At 41.4% G+C, this 21,602-nt stretch overlaps 1 protein-coding gene across 1 annotated transcript in view; it reads left to right on the forward strand.

Moving 5' to 3' along the window:
• The window catches only part of EPHA4 (EPH receptor A4), a 184,667-nt gene that overhangs the window by 83,967 nt on the left and 79,098 nt on the right, over positions 1-21,602 (forward strand). Inside the window, exon 5 of the mRNA XM_054982282.1 lies at positions 16,432-16,770. Coding sequence (XP_054838257.1) covers positions 16,432-16,770 — 339 coding nt within the window. The remainder of the gene's footprint in view (positions 1-16,431; positions 16,771-21,602) is intronic.

The following is a 21,602-nucleotide window of genomic DNA, read 5'->3' on the forward strand; positions in this document are numbered from 1 at the left end:
GCAACTTCACTCACCAGGCTAGGACAGGTAGGTTTCAGTATTGTTCCATTTAAACCCTGGAGGAAACAGAGCTCTTCCCCCACCTTCTTATACAATCCCCATGACAAATTATGAAAATTGCACACTTAATTTTTATGCACTGGTTTAAAAATGCACTGCATACCTTCTATAAATTACTAACATGACCAGAATCAAAAACTTGGCTCAAGACTACCTTTTTAAAAAATGCTAAATCTTATGAGACAATTTGACCAGTAGTATTTTATTTTACTCTTTTGCTCAGATAGGCTCATATATATGGAACACCGTGTGGTAGATATTTCACGCATCTCCATGTATAATCAGTAAAAAGGAATATTAAGGTTGATAGGCTTATGGTGTATATGCTGTGAGACTGAAAACAAACAAAAAGTGTCATGTCTGCTTAGCACGGGAAAGTAAGTATACTGCATTTTTGACAGGATGGGAAAGTAAAAATTAAGAAGTAAGTGCTGAATAATTTGGTCTCTTCATGAATTCAAAGAAAGAGCAATTGATTGCAGGACCGGATCTAGAGTTGTTGGCGCCTGGGACAACCCAAGTCCGGCCGCCCTTGCGTGCATGGTGCACGCTTGCGTGCTCCCAGCGCTGCGTGATGACATCACTTCTGTGATGTCATCACGTAGGGCAGGCGTGCCACCAGCTGAGCGGTGGCAGCGCGGGTGGCTGGGAGGCCACCTGTGCCACTCACCTGCCCCGCTGAGGGGGCGGCAGGCTTGCCACGTGCTCCCTGACCTGCGTGGCAGGCGAATGGTGCAGGCGGCCTCACAGCCCTCCGTGCTACTCACTTGCCCAGCAGGACAGGGAGCGCATGGCAAGCCTGTCGCCCCCTCAGTGGGGCAGGCAAGTGGCGCGGGCGGCATCCCAGCCCTCCGTGTCATTTGCCTGCCCGGCTGAGAGGGCGGCCAGCTTGCTGCACACTCCCTGTCCTGCGGGGCAGGCGAATGGCGTGGGCAGCCTCCCAGCCCTCCATGCCACTCGCTTGCCAAGCAGGACAGGGAGCGTGTAGCAAGCCAGCCGCCCCCTTAGTTGGGCAGGCGAGTAGCGCAGGCGGGCTCCCAGCCCTACGTGTTATTTGCCTGCCCGGCTGTGAGGGCGGCCAGCTTGCCGTGTGTTCCCTGTCCTGTGGGGCAGGCAAATTGTGCGGGCGGCTGCTCAGCCACCCGCGCTGCCGCCGGCACGCTCCCAGCGACTGGCACCTGCGCCTGGTGCCCCCTCTTTGTGCCTGGTTCCCCCTCTTTGGAGGCACTGGGGGCAGACTACCTCCCCCTATCCCCCCTATCTCAGCCGCCCCCTTAGTTGGGCAGGCGAGTAGCGCGGGTGGGCTCCCAGCCCTACATGTTATTTGCCTGCCCAGCTGCGAGGGTGGCCAGCTTGCCGTGTGCTCCCTGTCCTGTGGGGCAGGCAAATTGTGCGGGCGGCTGCTCAGCCGCCCGTACTGTCGCCGGCACGCTCCCGGCAGCTGGCAGCTGCACCTGGTGCCCCCTCTTTGGAGGCGCTGGGGGCAGACTACCTCCCCCTATCCCCCCCTTGATCCGGCCCTGATTGATTGATATTATTGTTATATATTTAATGTTGCTAAAGCAGCTGCCTTCAAGATTTTCTTCTGGACCCCCTCGGGCAACCTTACTCTCTGTAGGACCCTGGACTTCTTTGGAGGTCTGCCATCCGAATGTTAATCAGGGCTGACTCATCTTAGCTTCTGAGATCTGATGATATTTGTGGGCTAGTCTGGGTTGTCCAGGTTAGGGAAAGGAATAATTAGGAGTACAAAATTCCAGAGGCCTAAGTTGAAACAAGGTGCTGCTGAAAGATAGTTGCTGTTACTGATAAGCACGTACGTGTGTGTTCTTCTCAGTTCTTGTGTGAGGGGTGGGAGACAATGAAAATCTATGCCTAGGGGCCCGTGGTATCTCTTGGTAGTTTAGCTGATACCCTTGGAGACTTCTCTTAGTCCGTGTGTGAAGTGGATTCTGTGGGACAGAATCCCAACTATTATCCACTTAGAACATCATACTAGTAGTTCCTCATTATAAATCAATGACCATAGTTGAAGCTGGAGAGACTCAGATTAAGGAATGTTGAATAGTGATGGTAAAGGTTGGCAGATAGTGGCCCCAATTTGCAGCATGGTCTTTTTTCATTTGTGGATATTATTCTTCATTGTTCAGGAAGGGCCTCCCTGACTACCTCTTGGGACAACATTGGTAATGAGGGACTGCCTGACTGGTTTGCTGGCAGCTGCATGCCCACTCCTGTGTGTCTTGATTTAGATTCCTTAGGAGACGAAATATCTGAAGTGATATCATTACAGAGAAAATATTTGAGTGTCATAAAGGGTTGACATTCTGGATATGCCAAGTGGCTGGCTCACTAACTAGATCACACATTCTTGAATGAGGGATGAGATAAAAATTTAGTACGTAAATTATTGCATTGAGGAGCAGCATGTATACTCACTCATCAAACCTTTGTTCTCTCCCCTCCCCCCCAAAACAATGTGCTTTTTAGAATTTTCAGTTTTGAGGGGAATTCTTCCCTTGAAACAACATTTTATGTGTTTCACTTCAGTAAAAGATGATGGATAATTTTGTCTCTCGATAAATTCAAAGAAGTTGATTGATATCGTGTATTTAATGTTGCTAAAACTGCTGCCTTCGAGATGTTTTTACAGATGAAGAGTTTAAGCTAACAATGCCAGTTTTTTTTTCATAAAGTGATACAATATTGGTGTCCTATTTAGAATCTTCCATTTCCACTTCAGATTATCATAAAATCGAAAAGGGCCTCATTTTAAACTGCAAGCATCAGATAGATTGTCTTTGCATTCACCCCTTATAATTGAATTTAGCCCACTGCTGTATTTTCTACAGAAAGTATATTGTTTTTAGATTACCATTTCAGCCCTATTACTCAAAACCCCTGCTTCTAATGCTTTCTGACAGTTATCAACATAATGAAGCATAATGAAATGATGAGCAATCTACAGTGGAAACTCAACATGGATTTCACCAGGGCTGTGTCACTGTTGTAAAAATGCAAATGGAAATAATGTTGTCCTTATCTTGTTTCCAAGGACAAGGGCTAGATAAAGGTCTGAGTGTTTTAATCTTACCAATGTTATGTTTCAGAATATTCATCCAATTCAGGTTGATGTCTGCTTGAAATAAAGGATGTGTTGAGAGCTGTACTTCCCCCAAACTGCAGTTTCAGCTGCATTCCGAATCTGCAAGAGGTCTCCCAGTAGATGTAAATGATTATTTATACAAAGAACAGGTTGTTTGTGGTTCAAGCTCTCCCATAGCTGTTTGCATTTTTGTATAAAAACATTTGCATGGACTTTGTTTTCCTCTTTAAATAGTGTCTTAATTCTATATCCAGAAAGAGTCTTGAGTGGCAAGCTGATACAATACAATACAAAGTCACAAGATGATGTGCGTGCACATTCTTATGCACACACGCAAACAGAATAGCATATGACTATGACATGAAACTGTGTATGACTTTTTCCACTTTATTTTCCTGAGATTTATTTCAGCATGTACTAAAAAAAAATTCAAAAAAGCCAGTCTTTTCTGAGGTTGAAATTTTAACAGATGCTAGGAGACAGAGCAATTTAGATGAACAAGTTGGACCCAAGGGTTTTTTTTGATGCTCTAGGAAAACTGTGACCACCACCACACCTTCCATTTGATAGAGATAAAAAAATGAGTCTAGAAAGAATTATTCATTTACCAGGCATTCAAAAAGAACAAGTAAAATAAAAATAGGTAAGTTCTTTAAAATCCATGTTCCACCATGGCAGCTACAGAAGACCAGAGTCAACAGATATGGAGATATTAGAAACAAGTTAACCCCAAGCTTCCACTTAAGTATGGCTGTCTAGAATCAGCAAGGCTAGGGCTGCCAACCATCAGGTGGGGCCTGAAGATCTCCTGGAACTACAACTGATCACCCAGTGACAGAAATCAGTTCCCCTGGACAAAATGGCTGCTTTGGAGGGAGGCATGTATGGCATTATCCTCTGCTGAGGTCCCTCCCCAAATGCTGTCCTCCCCAGGGTCCACCCCAGAAATTTCCCAACTCAGATTTGGCAGTCCTAGCAAGGTCAACCTGCCTGTTGGGTTGGTGAGATTTGTTCTCACTCCTGAGCAGCCGTAGTGAATGAGCCAGCATCAGGGCAAATGTGGGAGATGGGTTTGAGTGTCTTTGTGAGAGGGATAGGTATGCATGCCAGCTGGATCACAGAAGGGAAGGCAGAGGAAGGGAAAGAAAGATGATGGGTGGCAGCTTTCCTTCAGTCTCTGAGAGAAGGGCACACAGGGAAAAGGAAGCTCCTCTCTCCTTTTTAGTGCCCTTCACAATCTAGCACCCTGGGTGATTGCCTACATTTAGCTAGTGGTTGAGTTGGCCTTGCCATTGAATTCAAGTCTGTATAGGATCTAATATGAATTTTGCCTCATTTTGGGGTAAGACGGCTATTCTTATATAACTTGGGTTGACAGTGTTCTTTTCTTTTCCTGCTGCTCTGTATTTAACATCAGCTCAGTACACAGAAGTTATTTGGTGAAGCTTTTCCAACTACTTCCATATTTGGAATAGCTACACCTGCTTGATTTCTGTTTGTTTAGCTGATGTTAATTTCTGCTGTTAAAGGAAAAATGCTGGCAGCTCTGCAAATAAGCCTTTCGTTATACCAATTCAAAATCAGCTACACCCAGAGGAAAAGACTGTGACAGGGAGATACAAAATGAAAAGATTTCCTCAGAGACACAATATACTTAATATACACAAGACCTAGATACACCGAAATACACAATATACACAGATGGATTGTCAACACCCTAGGAATGGAGGCTTTATGTGATTCCAAAAAATTCTTTAGTATGAAGGCTCACTTCTTGGGCCAAGCTAACCATGCCTTTCATAGCCTTCATAAATATAGACATATATATATATCCCTACCTGCACAATCCTTTCCAGCAAACACTCCTTTTTGTGGGCTGATGATGCTATAATCACACTGTTCTCACAGGCAGATTCGAAAAGGAAGCCTTAGTGGAATAATACAAAGTTATGTCCACTTGTAAAATCTGCAGTCTGTTTAATGTTGCACTTGCTGAAGATATCAATATATATTAAAGGACAAAAATGATGTTTCCAAAGTATGTATTGTGATTCTTGGACATACGGAGGTTTTTATTATGCAGTTGGCAAAGCTGTGACATTTGACTGCCTTTGAGTAAGATCTTTAATCCTTACTATGAATTAGGTAGCCAAATCGTTTTTGGCAGGTTGGTATGAAGGATTCTGTGCCAGGAAAAATGACAAAGAAACTAGTAAAAACAAAAGGAGTCTTGTGGCCCTTTAAAGACTAAGCGTTTTATTCTAGTTCCATAGGACTTATACGACAATAAATCTGTTCATAGTAGTGTTGCAAGCCTCTAAGTGGGGCCTGTAGATGTGCTAGAATGACAACTGATCTATAGAGATTAGTTCCCCTGGCAGCTTTGGAGGGTGGACTTTATGGCATTATGGCCCACTGAGCTCCCTCCCCTCCCTAAAATGCCCCACACCCAGACTCTACCTTCCATATGTCCAGGAGCGTCAAATCCAAAGTTGGCAACTCTACTTCATGGTGTAGAAAAATCTCTTTTGTTTGTTTGTTGCTTTTGAGTAACTCATCTACCACTCTGAAAGCTCCTTTAAAGAGTCAGCGTTACCACCACCTCAGCAGCTGGTTGGTGGTGATGTAGGAGAGCTTAGCAGGGGCAGGGGCAACGTGGTCACATTAGCAGCCAGAGCATCTCTCAGCTTCTTGCAATGATTCTGCTAAGCAAAAGCTTCAGAACTACTCCAATGTGGTTGGAAAACGTATTTTACATCTCTTAGTGCCAAAATCATGTGATTTGGGGTAGACCTCAGAAGTGGCTCCAAATAACTGGGAGAACAAGTCTTATCAGTTGCTACTAGCCTTGTTGAAAGAAGGAATATCCATATTCAGAGGCAGTGTTAGGTTGGAACACCTTTTTAGTCCTTCGAGGCAACCAGTTGTCACTGTGTGATGCTGATCAGATCTAGCAGGGCTCTTCTTATGTTCTTACCAGCCAGTTAAAATTTTAGGTAACTAGACAACAAGGCACTGATGTATATTTGTTTTTATACCTGTTGGTTACTATTCAGTAGATCTGCACATATTCAAAACAAAGAAAGTAGCAGGTGATTGTTATTTCAAGCCGCCTGCTGTCCTTAGTGGACTGTTGACTTTAGCCCTGACAATCGTGAAAACACACAGACCCAAATGATAAATGTCCAAGAATTGCCATACTACTTAAGAAGTAAGGGTCACTCTCAATGGCAAAGTTTATGTAAACGAGCCTGCAGCAATAACGGAGCTCACCCCAACTGCTGAAAGAAAGCAATTAGAGGCAGCAACATATACAGCTGTCAGAGGAAAGCCAGGGCTTGCTTTCAGAGTCAGACGTACGTATCTGTACTGTTTACTCAGCCTTATAACCTGTGTTTCAGTGGGAGAGCGATTTCAGTGAAAAGTATATCTGAACTGCTTCACAGCTTTCAACTCTGAAACATGATTGAAACATTATTGACAGCTGTGAAGTTACATGAGATTAATGAAGCCGTAGAAAGAGGAGTCCAAAGATTCTCTTGAGTTAAAAAGTAAAATGGACAGAAAGATGAGCAGAAGGTAAAGAAGCCAAGCGGAGGTAGAGAATTAGGGCAGATGTTTGGAGAAATGAAAACAATTTGAGGAAATGCCCACAGAGATTAAAAAAGGGATAGAATAGATATCCTACTTAAATTTGTCAGTAGAACTTTTAGCAAATATTATTTTCAATGGGGTATGTTTCCTTTAATCATGAATTCACAAGATGTCCAAGATGAGTCTTGAAGACCTGTGATAGCAATCTTACTGAAGGGAAGCATGTATGAGTCCAGTTAGTGCCTGAATGGAAGATCCCACCCCTTCCCTCCCATCCTGTGCTCATAGCATTAAGTTCCATGATGGAGGAATGGCAGAATATATATCTCATAAATAATATCTTAAAATAATCCATTTTGGCTCATCTTATTTCCATATATTTCCATAAATTATTCCCTATATTTCCATATATTATATCCATCTTTGTGTGTGTGTTAGTTACAACAAAGCAAGGTCTTTGTTTAGGGATATTTAGCTGGAAATATTTTCTTGACAGGAATGCTCCCCATGTTTGCGTAACCCTGTCCCACCATGTTACTGGATCAGTATAGGAACATATAAAGAAACTGAATATTGAGTCATTTCTTTTCTAAAATTAGACTTCATCCTTTCAGCAATACTTCTTCATTCAGAGTGAACTTTTTCTCATAGGAGCTGTAACTTGGATTTTGAAATGATTGCAGATTTTTAAAACATTCTGGTTTTGAAATGGAATTCCTTTTATCCTTAGTCTTTTATTAATTTTCTTTATAGTACTCCCCCACCCCATTTCACATGCAAGCTCTAACTCCGGAACGTCCAGTACAGCAGAAAAGGTTTGACCGTGGCTTTTTTGCACAACAAATAATATGTGTCTTGTTATGTATAACCATTCAAGGAACTAATATCTGTTGATTTACCTCCAAGTGTTCATCCTGTGAATAGTTTTTGTACTCTGTGGAATACTTTAGTGGTGATTTATTAACTGGTCAGTGTCATAGCACTGATGCAAATCTGATTCTTCATAACAGTTTCCTTTGGATTACAATAAATGTTGGCCAGTCTTCCCTTTTAGATCATCCTTATCATGGTGCATTACGTTGTCCCTTTTGTAAGGCCTTTGTCTGGTAAATCGCTTAGAGATGCTAGCAAGAATCTGAGTACAACCAACGTCTTTTAATACTACTGAAGTGAGAAGTATTATCTGACAGGGTGTAACCTATAAAGAAGGACTATTCACAGACCCCATTTAATACCTGATGTCATCAAGATCTGCTTATCCAATCAGACCCTATAGACTAGACCAAGAACTTTTGTTTTCCTGCTTCTAATGTTAAGCTTTTCAGAAGGAATATATGTCTTTTTTAGAGAGCCTCTTCATATTTTATCAAGAAGAATTGTTCGTATCTTTGGAACAGATCATTCCTATCTTGATTAAACATAATTTGCCAAAGTTTAAATAAAAGTTCTTTAACAAATTTGCAAAACCCTTTTAAAGTAAGGTATATCCAGGGGTTTCTTTGGTGTTGGAAATTATGGTCCATACTACCAATTCCAGCAAACCGTATCTGTCTCTACTGTTGGCCTGGCAATGGAAGAGGACTGTTAGGAAGGCCATGTTACATGTGAGGGTTCTCACAGTTTCCAATTTCGTATTATCCTTATTTACAGACCTTCAGCCAATCTTCTTTATTTGTGCTAAAGTGCAGAATTAGGAAGAATTCTTGTGCAATGTATTGTCGAAGGCTTTCACAGCCGGAGAACGATGGTTGTTGTGGGTTTTCTGGGCTGTATTGCCATGGTCTTGGCATTGTAGTTCCTGATGTTTCGCCAGCAGCTGTGGCTGGCATCTTCAGAGGTGTAGCACCAAAAGACAGAGATCTCTCAGTGTCACAGTGTGGAAAAGATGTTGGCAGGTCATTTGTATCTACTCAGGAGGGGTGGGGTTGAGCTGAGTCATCCTGTAAGAGTTTCCCAAGGTGTGGAATGCTAATGGAGGGAGGCTTCACTGTATCCTGAGGAGGTTCTTTTGCATATGGATTGGTGCTTGATGTGCTAATCTTCTCTGCAGGGCTATTGTCGAGTATAGAGTGCTTTGTTAGCCTGGTGTTTTTCAGAACTGGAAACCATGCTCTGTTCATTCTTAAGGTTTCTTCTTTCCTGTTGAAGTTTTGCTTATGCTTGTGAATTTCAATGGCTTCCCTGTGCAGTCTGACAAAGTAGTTGGAAGTGTTGTCCGGTATTTTGGTGTCCTGGAATAAGATACTGTGCCCTGTTTGAGTTAGGCTATGTTCAGCCACTGCTGATTTTTCAGGTTGTCCAAGTCTGCAGTGTCTTTCATGTTCTTTTATTCTTGTCTGGATGCTACGCTTTGTGGTCCCGATGTAAACTTGTCCACAGCTGCAGGGTATACGGTATACTCCTGCAGAGTAAGCCTGCAGATAAGCCTGAATTTTGCTTCTGTATTCCAGGCAGACATGTTTATATTGCCTATATTGGTCTAACAGATGGCTAAAGCTGATGTCCACTGTGCACTGTCTGCACTGCACTCTATCCAAAATAAAGTCACCCATGGAAAAACTGGAATAAGAAGAGCATATTGTGTAAGACTCTTAAAGTTTTGCAACTAAGCTGCATCTTTAGCTTGGCTTGGATTCTCAGGCAATACATAGACTAACCTCATCTCCTCCCTGAGCAGCTATATACATTTGCACAAACCTGTACACTGACATATGGGTAGGAGGGGGGGGGATGGTTGGCAGATTTTTCTCTTGCAGTGTCTGATTGTATACACTCACTATTCTTTATTCCATGGTTTTCTCAGAAACCTCTCAGCCTAAAGAAAGATAAAAAATATTGTTCATCATAGTAACAGCTGGTCCTAATTTCATTTCCTAGACAGGATACAAAAGTTCTCTGTTACATAAGGATTCTGGCTTACTCAAGTCAAATTTGTCTAAGTTTAGTTATTAAGGAAAGAAGAAACTTTTTTTCATAGCAATTAATAGATTTATTTCATGAAAGTGTTTCTTGATGGGCTATTCAGTCTCCTGCTTCCTCTCAGACACGATCTGTTTCAGGTAGTTGGACATCTTAGCTCTAGTGGAATCCACACATGCATCTACATCAAGGGTTAGATGACTTCATTCTTGTATTATTGTTATTATTTGAATCCCCCTGGCTTTCTGATATGTTTTAAATTTGTAGAGAAAGGATAAATATTCAGCTAAGATTACATATATACTTATCTGTTTCAAGCCTTCCTGAGAATGCACTCTTTGTTAAGAACATCAGAAGTGCTTTCTTGGATCAGATTGAGTTGAAAGAAGTTATCAATGGTCCATGGGTCAGCTGCAATCTACCATCTGCCTCCCTTTGACCAGTGTTACTTGATTCTTTGTTGCATAATGACTCACAGCTGAACTCAAGCTACCTCTGCTGAAAATTAATGGTTTAGATACTGCAGACTGTGAATGGAAGATGCACATGGGCTTTAACCTTTCCCAGTAGCACCTGTGATTCCTGAAAAGTTGATGCTTGGAGTTGGGAAAGTCTCATGGATCCACAGTGCTGCAAAGAGAAAGAGGTATCAAGCAAAATTGTCCCGCATTACTGTTCCATCAGTGGAGCCCTTGCTCTTTCCGTTCATTGGATCCAAAGGTAGTTTCCATTAATGGAAGGGGATGGCAACAGTGATTTCTGCCCCTTTCCAACTCTCATCCCAAAAACTCATTCATTGTGCTGTTGCTGCCGTTCCTGCCGTTCCCATGTCACCCAGGAGCAGCAGTTTAGGGTGTTTAGAGGGGTGCAGCAGGAAAAGGAGGCAAGGTAATTCTGTGCTACTGACAGTGAAGTCCAAATTCTAGATCCAACCATTGTTTCTGAGGTGATGGAAAATTTAAAATGTCTGTAGTATTTGATTAGTGACCACTCATTCACACATATAAGACATCCCTTGATGTTGCTGGTTCTTTGTGTAATTAACATATACATGTGAACTCATCTATAATTTACTGAATTTTCCAGAAAAGGCTAAGAATCTAATTGTCAGAAAGAAATAGTCAACTGCCTCTGTCTCTTTCACCTCAGGTATCAACCACCCCAAATTTTAAATTGTCAGTATTCCCCAGTGCTATTCTGTGGCATTTTATTTGCACAAAACTTTTTCTAGGGATCCCTTATTAATAATAAGTTATGACTGCACTTTTTTTACAGTCCTGCTCATGACAAAATGTTCACGCTGAGCCATCTTCACTGACTTAGTGGAAATAATATCCCCTGTGTCAAACTAGACAATCTGGTCAAGTTGTGGAAATATTTAATTGAATCTAGTGTCTGTTCACACCCAGGGAGGTTTTCAGGAGAGCAACTCAGTGGCAGATTGTTAATGAAAAATGCTGCATGGACAGACACCAGTATTAAAGACTTAGTCATAGCAAGAGCTTACAAGTGATTTCTTAAGTTTGTGCTCACATTTCTAGACCTTTTGTGTGAGTCTTGGTTGTTTCTAAAGAAGTTTTTTTTTTTAAGGGAGGATGTATGCCATAAAGGATTTATGTCAGTAAAGAGACAGGTTGGTTTGGTTTATCAGCATGAAGGGCCTCAATGTATCCTTATTGCAGATTTTGTAGTTATATAGTAGGCTGTAATACTAGAAGTTGGAGGCATTACTCAACAGGTAAACCCATTTCCTTCAAGAGCAAACACACCCTTTGGCAAAGTGCAGCATTTCATTCTGTTGACCTAGGGAGGGAAAAAACATGAAGACATAGGTGCGAGTAAGGATGCTGCAGATTTCACCACAAACATATTTGCCAGTTGAACTTAGCATGCTTGCAGATGGCAATCAGTTGTGAGACAATCACTTGATCTGTTCAGTTAGGGCTGAATAGCCATGAATTCTTAACCATGTTTTCCCAAAACTGCTCATGCACAAAAACGCTACTGGTTCAAACTGATCAGCTGCCATTAGTATCACTTAGATGAACACCAAAAGGTAAGAGTTTATTGAAGCACAACATTTATTAATATCTGATCTAAATGATTTATGAGAGATCTAATTGTCTATTTAAACCAGGAGATCCCAATGCAGTGCATGTGGCATCCACCAAGTGTTGCTAGAAAGTGGATGGGTCCAGGTTGGACTTTTGCTTTGCACAGTTTCTAACTGGGCATTGGAGATCTGATTGGCTTTGGCATATTGCTTTGGCATCAGCTAGCACTACAATGTTGGTTTTATTATCTTGCTGACCTTTTCCCCAGTATATTTTGAAAATTATGCCTCTTCTCCCCTGCATTTGCCCTTAATCTGGGTGGGAGCATTCATCCACTGTGGCAGTCAGTTTGTGGTTGGCTCTGCCTCCTGAAGCAGCCATTTTGTGGTAGCACCCAACTCGGGAAGTGATGTCATCATGCAGGCCTCAGGCTGCCCCGGGAGCGCTCCTGTGCTCTGCAGTGGGCTGATTTTGGCCTATTTGGGGCCAATCAGGCCACTGTGGAGCGCAAGAGCACACCCTGGGAGGTGCATTCCCTGCCTTTTTCCCTGTCAGTCAGATAAGTGGGGCAGGGAGTGGAGGTTGAGAGCAGGGGATCCTCCGCCCCCAGTGTGGGACTGGCAACCCTACCTGTTGAAATTTACAGATAAATCACAATAACAAGTAGGGTTGCTGACCCTCCTTATCTCAGAAGTGAGGGGTTGCAAGGTAGGTGCAGAGCCTTGATCCAGGCCCCTGTGTGCTCCACAGAGGCCCTGTTCACTTCTGTTTGAAAACTAGAAGCTGTGGGGTCTTGTGAGGGGAGCAAAATCAGCCCCAAACATAGCATTTTCATTATGTTTGGGCTGATTTGGCCCCCATGAGATTCATTTTCAACTGACAGTTCATCCTCAGGACTTCAGAGCATGTGCGCACACACCATTTCACTATGTGCTCCAGTGGCTGCCAGCTTGCTTCCCCCCTCTTTTCCCCTTACCAGCCAGGTGAGTGGGCCAGGGGGGAGAAGGTGGGGGCAGAGGATTCCCTACCACCATTGGGAATTGGCATCCCTAATAACAAGTCACGTTAGCTTGTATATAAAGCCATACCTTCTGCAGGGATCCTGGCAGTGACAAAATTGACAAAAAGCAGTTGAGATTGCCTGAAGTTTAAAGTGCTCACGTTATAATTTATGAGAAATCAAACTCAAAAACTCCCCAAATATGATAATTCAACAGGTTTCTTTCTTTTAAAAAATATTTATTACTTTGAGACAGTATAGTTTCTTCTTAGTTGAATGAATGTGAACAGTTAATCGTATGCACACTTTTTATCAGCAGTTAAATGTTGTCTTTGCATGAGGTAATGGGGGGAAAGTCTAGTCGATACTATTAGTTTTCATCTTGCCCTTAACAGTAAACATGGGTAAGCTGATCCATTTAGAGAGAGATTAATATTAAAGAGTGGCATATTTATTTACTTACTTCATTTATATCCCAGTGGAGACCAAAAGCAGCTTACAGTGTTCTCCTCTCCTCCATTTTATGTTCACAACAACCTTGTGAGGTAGGTTAGGCTGTGTGTGTGTGACTGGCCTAAGGTCATCCAGCAAGCTTCCGTGGCACAGGGGGATTCAAACGGGTCTTCCAGATTGTAGTGCAGCATTCTAGCCACTACACCATACTCACAGGAGCCCAACTGGCCACTCAGCTCTGTAAGCTTCGATATAATGTAAACAAAGACTTTATAAAGGAACAGTTTCAAGGAGTCTGAACTTTGCAAGTTAGTGGTCACAGCATTGTTAGTGATTAAAAGAGCACTGCTTTGTACATCTACTCAGAAGAATCTTACTCGGGTCTATTCAGGGGGGCTTACTCCTGGGAAAATGTTCTTAGGATTGAATTGTTAGCCCATTTGAATGGAATCCTTGTAGCACAAAAGTTCCTCTAGCTTTTCCCTTGTTCTAAAGTAGCTGGTTTTTTTCCCAAATGCTTCCTCGTCCACCCTTGAGAAATAGAGTGAATGCACAGTTCACTGCTTGAGGAAAGATGGATGCTCCAAGCAAAATTGTGCTTCACATCACCTGTGCGGGAAGAGTCACTGACTTTGCTTCTGTGAGGTTCTTTCCTCATGGGATTCTTCATAGAAGCAGTCTTATGTGAGAAGCAAAAGAAAACTAGGGGCTTATTAAACATAAAACTCTGCCTTGTCTACCCTCTTCAAACTGCCAGTATTTCGGTAGCTCTATTATCTACTGTTCCTGCACCTTCCTTTTCGTGCTAGAAGTGGTGCAGCTAGCAAGCATCTGCTTCCCCTGTTTTCTGCTTGGTTGCTTCTTTGCTTAGACACCTCCAGTCTCCATCCTACGTACTAATTACCAACTTTTTACTTCTGAGGAGTTTGATTCATTATGGCACATTTTCCCACATGAAACTGGACATGGTTCCTTTGAAAAGCATCTTAATGGATTTGAGAGCTATTTTAACCCTCCAGTTGCTGAAGATGTGGCAGAAATCTGTTTTTTAGCCAAGCAATTTCTATGAGGATTGTTTTTCAAATCTACTAAAATAAGGAAATGCAAATCTTAACAGCAAATTGTACATAATGTATCCCTATAGTATATACTTTGAATGTGAAAGCCTGTGATGATTTGCAGAGGGTTTTTGTTTGTTTGTTTTGTACATATTCTTCACTATGTATTTATAATTTTCTCCAAGTAGCTCAGGTCTCCTGGTCCTGGTTTAACACTCTAACACTACAGTAGTTCAGCTTGCTGCCTATTCCCTATCCCATTCCTATTCACCTGTCATTGCCTCACTGTTCCTACACACAAAAACACACGTCTCACTCCTCTTTACTCACACGCACCATTCATGCTCCCCAGTTGCACCAGTTATCCCTTCTCCACTTACATGCCCATCCACTTAATCATTACATCAACTACAAACACCATAATCTCTCCCTCATTTACACAACATGGTGCCTATCAGTTTCCCTGCTTATATTAATTCCCGTCAACAAATCAAAGGCAGTACACAAGCTGTTTGCAAGGGTAGTTTCTTTGAAAGGCAGAATCACTCTTGGCTCCTAAAGTTGTATTAAAAAGGTGAGTTGTCCATTAATATGGTTGGTAGGAATGGCCCTAGAGAAGGGACACACACCCTCCTGCTGCTGTACCCACTTCATCTCTTCCGAGGACCCAGCTGATGGAAGGAGGCACCACTGCACTCCTCCTCACTGGCTGCATCCCACCCAAGCCAGCAGGACAGATGTGGGCACTGCCATGCTTCTTTACTCCAAACACACTATACCTCAGCTAACACCGGGTGAGGGCAGGCACTACTGTGTCTGTGCTCCTCCTCACCAGAGAAGAGGAGTGTGGGTAATGCCATGTTCCTCCTCCTTGGCTGGACTGCACCCATGCTGGTTGGGCAAAGTGAGCTGTTGCTGTGCCAATGCTCCTCTTCAGTAGCTTCACCATGCCAGCAAAGGGCAACGCTGGGAGCCACTGTGCCCATGCTCCTCTTCACTGGCCTGGGCAAAGAGGAGCACAGGCACAGTACATCCCAGTTTTGCTCAATACCAGTTGTACCTTTATTCATCCTCATTGGCCCCATTGAAGGGGTGGGCAAGGCAATGGCCCGTGGGGGTTTCCCCTAAACAAACTAAATTGCCTGACGACCCCTGCCCACTTTTTTCCCAGTGGGCACACAATGTGACTTACAACACTACTATTCCCTCTTCCATTTTGTCCGTACAGCTTCCCTGTGGGTTAGGTTAGGTTGAAAGAGAGTGACTGATTTCCATGGCAGAGTAGGGATTCAAATCTGTAACTTCTACAGCATGTCCGCTCTTGTGAGAGATTGTAGCTGATGCAGTTTCACCTTCGCAACAGTGAAACAGCTACAGCACTGAATAGCACTTCCTGTAAACCACATTGATGTTGAATGTATTTGTAGTGGCCTATATTGTGGAATTTTCTAGGCCTATTCAAATTAATCTTTCATGCCATTGGGAGATTGAAACTGTATTAGAGGCTCCTGTGCCGTCTTTCCCGTCCATCACAGTAGGGAGAAAGTATTTTAAAAATGGAGAGCTGCAATGTGTATTTGAAATAGGATCTTCCTGACCCTATGAAATAGGAACCACTAAATGTGCAGCCCTTCTTTGTACAGTGAGAGGTACAGGGGAAGGAATGCATGAACTCAGTGTCTGTCTAGGTATAATCCCACGGGTGGTATTGATATCTGATCATCCCTGTAATGTTCCATTTCTTTATTGTCTCTGGACAGAATGCTTCATGACACTGTCTGGTGTGTAGGTTTGTGGTGCTAGGAATGTGACAGTGTTTGTTGTGAGGCAGGATAACTTGCAAATAAATGATCGACAATTGCTAATCATCTGAGTAGCACCTGGATCAGGGATGTGTCAGCTTGCGGAAACATATTCTCTGCAAAATTTGTGTATATGTTTCCCAATCGAGCTATAGATACACATATGAAAACCTTGATTCAGTTCATGTATGGGAACGGAAGTATGTATTTTAGTACTTCTTTTAAAAAGGGCACTCAAACTGTGAAAAGGACAGTCTGCACCAACAACCTGATGTGTTTTCTACAATGAATCACATGATATTCTGCTGGGTATGTATTCTTCTGGGCAGGGAGATTATTTTCCTTCACTGTAGAAGTGTCATAAAACAATACTTTTGTTTTGCAGGCCCTCCATCTGCCCCCCAAAACCTGATTTCTAATGTCAATGAAACATCAGTCAACTTGGAATGGAGCCCTCCTCAGAACAAAGGTGGCCGTGAAGATGTTTCCTACAATGTGGTATGCAAGAGATGTGGGGCCAGTGACTTAAACCGCTGTCGGTCGTGTGGTAGCGGTGTACACTTCAGCCCTCAGCAGAATAGTTTGAAAACCACCAAAGTTTCCATTACTGACCTTTTGGCACATACAAACTACACCTTTGAAATATGGGCAGTGAATGGAGTATCCAAGCAAAATCCAAGCCCAGACCAGGCCGTGTCTGTCACTGTGACAACTAACCAAGCAGGTAAACATTTATATATATTTTTTTTTCTCCTTCCCCACCCGTCTCCTCATAGTTATACAGTTAAATGATTATTTACTTAAATATTTTCACCAATACTTTATTAGCATGAAATTATGCTTTAAGGAGATATGGTAGAAAATAACAACAGCTGTGGCCCTTTCATATAGACTTGCACTGTATATACTAAACCAAGAAAACATCAGGACTCATTCTTCATGGAAGCTATTCCCTTTTATTAAAAGCATCATCATCTTACTTGAGTAGGAGTCTATTTTTGAGCCAGAGAGCAGCTCAGTCAAAAAGCCTGTTTCTTTTCTGCACCATATGGAAGAGAAGTTAACTGAGGAACTGACTGAGCCGCTGGAGAGTGCAGAATATGGATAGATTAGTCTTGGCACTTCCCCAAGATCTTGAACTGCAATTTTGTTTGGCCTTGAATGTGAGCTTCTGAAAGCGTAGAAAGCATTCAGACAGCATATAGTACTACAGTCATGGAAAAGTGTGCAGAAACCCATGCTCATGTGTGCATCTCACTCCTTCCCCTGTACTTCAGGCATCAAGCAAGTGTGGTTACCCATGATGTATGAATGCAGGCATGCCAGTTAACCAAAGTAATTTCCCCCCACAACTAACCAGGATTCTAAACTCGGATTAAATCCTGCTTTAGGATCCCAGATAGCGGGGAAAAGGTAACTCCAGTTAATATGCTTGCATCTGTACATTATGTTTAGCCAAGGTTTGTGTTTAACCCCAGTCCTCTCATGAAGGGGCAGAAGCAAGGCATAAGCCTGACAACAAATTGTGCTTGTGCATGTTTTCCTTAAATAAGGTTACCTGTGATGTCTGGACCATAGTTAATTTTGGGAAGTGGCTGCAGTATCAAGAGATGGAGAAATCATAAGTGGTTTTGTAGATAGCAGTCCTTATCTTTCAAGGGTTTTTTTTTTTTTGCCTTACATAATGAAAGACAGTCTATCTCATCTGTGTAGGAATTGTCCATGGAATTGGGGAGCTCCTCTCTCCTCAGGCAATTCATATGAAACATAGCTTCTTCTTTTAGAAAGATATATAGCTAAGAGTGCACCTACACGGGCATTTCATCCTCTCCCAACTTGGTGTTATAATACCCAGTTAGAAATTTTAAAGAGATTACAAAAGCATGTAGCATAAGGGAACTCTGGGGAACGTTGAACCGAGGGTTGCACGGATGATGCAGCCAACGCTAGTCCTACTTTCATTGCTGCTTGCCAAGGCCTGTTTTGCTCTAGTTGCATTTGTTTAAGCAGTTCTCTAAAAGATGTGTGTGCGTTGGTGAACTGGGAAGGTTAAAAGGAGCAGAAAATAATACTGTCAGTAATGCATTTACAGAATTTGTAAAAGTGAAGAGGTTCTTAATTCTGCCATCTCTGCTAAATATTCAGCCTGAATTTATTTACATGAGCAGTTGGCACCATCTTTATTGAAAACAAATACAGTGCTATAGTGGTATCAACAGCACTGTTGTTAAGTTTGAATGTTTTCTATTTTTCAAGACAGTTTTTATCACCATACTGAGAGCAATTTAGCTTATTTGTTTTTTTAAAGCAAATATGTAACCTTTTTCTGTTTCAAGCAGTACAAGGGAATGTTTAAGTGAAAATACGCAAATGAATGTTTTGTTGCTGAAAGTGATTATACATTACTATTTGTAATAAGATTTGTGCCTCGATTTATAAATAATATCCAAATAAGGCTTTAAACCAGGTATGATGATATTCTTTTTTGATATTAATGATACTCTTTTTTGACGATATTCTTTTGATGAAGATGTGACAATATTCTTTTTTGATACTTCAGAGAAAGATGTTCAAAATTGGTGTTAAATCTTTCCAATACCACTGAATTCAGCATGATATGATTTTTTTTAATATAAAGAGGGATGGGGAAGCTGGGTGGAAATCAGCTTACGTGAGTAATCACTGGGAAATCAGGAGCTTATTAGTGGTGTTCTCTTAACAATTAGATAAATTAACATTCTGTCGGCAGAAGTGCAGTTGATGGCCTACATATATTTCTGACAATGTCCAGTAAAAGATAAGTGTAAGACGCTGTCAAAGTTAAGCACTTTTCGGTTCTTTGGTGTCAGTGAAATTTAAGTACATGCTTAAATCTCTCCTCTTAAATTCTTGGAATTTAAAATGATTTATCTTTGGCTGGAATATTCCATATATTTTAAAAAGAATCTTTGAGAAGCAAGAACCAACTAATAATACAAAATAAAGAGGCAATTCCCATACCATGTTTGAAGACGGTTTCCAGAGAGAAACCTTACTTAGCATCTTGCTAAACAGAATAAAACCTTGGGACTCTCCTCCGATAATACAGTGAAGCTGTTAAAAAATAAAAATAAATCTTTCAGTAAAGAGATTCTGTGATTAGTACAGAAAGTTTTCTTGCTTGGAAGAAAGCAACATCAATGTGTTTTTGTGTACTTACATTTATATACAGGGATAACTGCTTGAGTGATTTTAACATGACAACATGACAGTTGGAATTGTCCTTGTGTGGGGGCACATGGTGAAGTTAGGGTGGTTGTTTCTGTACTAAAACAAAGAGGTTTCACATGGGAATGAGGATACATAAAGAGAACTCGCAGGTTGGTATCAATTAAAAATAGAAATTTGTCTGTCTTCTTTCCATTTGCCTTTTGGTATAGGACAATGGTGCTTTCTGACAGTTTTGTTCCTTTTTAGCCTAGTTACACAGTTTTGTTGTTGTTTTTTAAATAGACATATAATGAATGCTTGGTAATTTGTTAGACAGCAAGGTGGGTAATGCCAATTAGGATACAAATAATATTTTCTCCTCCTTGTGTCTTGCTGTGGATATTTTAAAACTTGTTGCTGTTCTCAGATATGAATCTTCTGTGTGAAGATGTCTGACTGTGCCAGATAGATGCTTTTTCTTCCAGTATGTCTGTTTGCCTGCCACAAAACCCCTTCCTTGCAGAGGGTGTGTTAAATTACAACAGAATATTCTCCCATATCCCTTTTGCTGCATTTCTTCTGATCCTTAAGTATCTCAGTTCTCTAAAAGCTCACCTCCCATTTTCAAGAAATGACAGGTGTAATCCACAATGGCAGGAATGTTAGAAATGAACATTTCCCTACTAACTTAAAATCATTTGTGTTTTGTTTCACTAGCAGCAGTTTTATAAAACTAGTAATAACACACACATTAGATTTTCAAGATGATTCAAGAGAACAGAGGAGCAGATTTGCATTTTAAGTTTTTCTGATTGATGCACATTTTTTTTAAAAAGGTGGGATCAAATGGATATTTTGGAAATATTTACTTTGAAAATGTCTGTGCTGCCCCTTTATTAGGGAACTCTACTTGAGGCAGGTATCCTTCTCCTTCCATAAATCTGAACATACTATTAGAACAATCAAAGCATATTGAGTGGTACTTACTTCCAGGGAACACAGCCACTCTGGAAGATTTTATAAAAACAAAATAAATTCTTATTTGGCATTCTGGTTAAGCCCCTGTTTGTTTTCAGATGCTGATATAATTCTTTTTGTGTTACACCACATAGCACAGCAAATGCATGTCAAGAGCTCTGTATTCTGCCAGTTTGATTTAGATTGGTCAATAGTGTATGTGCATCAAGTAAGAATCCATAGGTGCTATATCATGCCCAGAGTTGCTTTGCGCTGTTTGCCATGACAATGATGGAAGTTGCACAAGCAAATCAGAGACATCAGATGGCCCATAGCTTTATTTCCAGTCTTATCTGCATAAGCTGCCAGATGCTAAGGGTCTGTCAGCCTTTCTGTTAGCCCACCATCTTAACACTACATATATTCTGATTAGCCCATAAACACGCACACATGCACACACAGACACATGAAATAAAATGAGGTTGGGCATTTTTTTTAAGTGGCTGAAAAAAACACATTTACATTTTCTCAGAAAAATAAGATTAATTAACTATTCCATTCATCATCCTCTCTGATTTGGAGAGGATGATTTCTTGAAGGTTCCTATGTGTCCCATGTACCTTATGTGCATCAAATAACTGTGTACCTTCTGTTTCATTAAATAACTGTTATTGAGGCTAAGCTTCATACTGAAATAGCCAGAATAATTTGTCATTTCTTTCCCAAGAGAAAAATACTTTATTTATTTCACTTACAGGGCAGAAAATGGTTCCCCTCTTCCCCCGCATATACTTGTTTAAGTTTGTGCTGCTGAGTGAGTGTTTGGCTTGCTTTGTGTGAGGAAATCTGTGACAGGAAAATAAGTCAAACAAATGAGTATTATTGTAATGTTCTCAAAGAAATAACTGCCAAGGTCATTCTTATTTCTGGTGGGACAGAGATCTAAAGAACAAGCACATGTCTCCTGGGGATTCTGTACTCTTAACATTCTGCCTACTAACTGGATGTTATGTTGCTTAATTAGAATGCAGTTGTTTAAGAAGAGAAAGACACAGTTGCCTGGAATTTTTTTTTTACTGTGTTGACAGAAGTGATGGATAAGACAACTTGACCAAAATGAAGAACTAGTAAAAGTATAGGAAACTCTGTCTGTTTGTCTGTCCGTCTAATTTTTATCCAACCTTTTCTCCAAAGATCTCAGGGCAGAGTACATGGGCCTTATCCTCACAACAACCCTGTGAAACAAGTAAGGCTGAGCAGCTGGAACAAGGTTATTCTGTGAGCTTCAAAGCTTCTGAACATATCCCGGGTTCTAGTATGACATGCTAAGCACTACACCACACTGTTTCTGGCAATATTTCTAAGGGCCCTTTCTGTATTTTCCTCAGTAGCGTGGGAACTACTCTTTCC

Source organism: Eublepharis macularius, chromosome 6, assembly GCF_028583425.1.
Source record: "Eublepharis macularius isolate TG4126 chromosome 6, MPM_Emac_v1.0, whole genome shotgun sequence".
Classification (NCBI taxonomy): domain Eukaryota; kingdom Metazoa; phylum Chordata; class Lepidosauria; order Squamata; family Eublepharidae; genus Eublepharis; species Eublepharis macularius.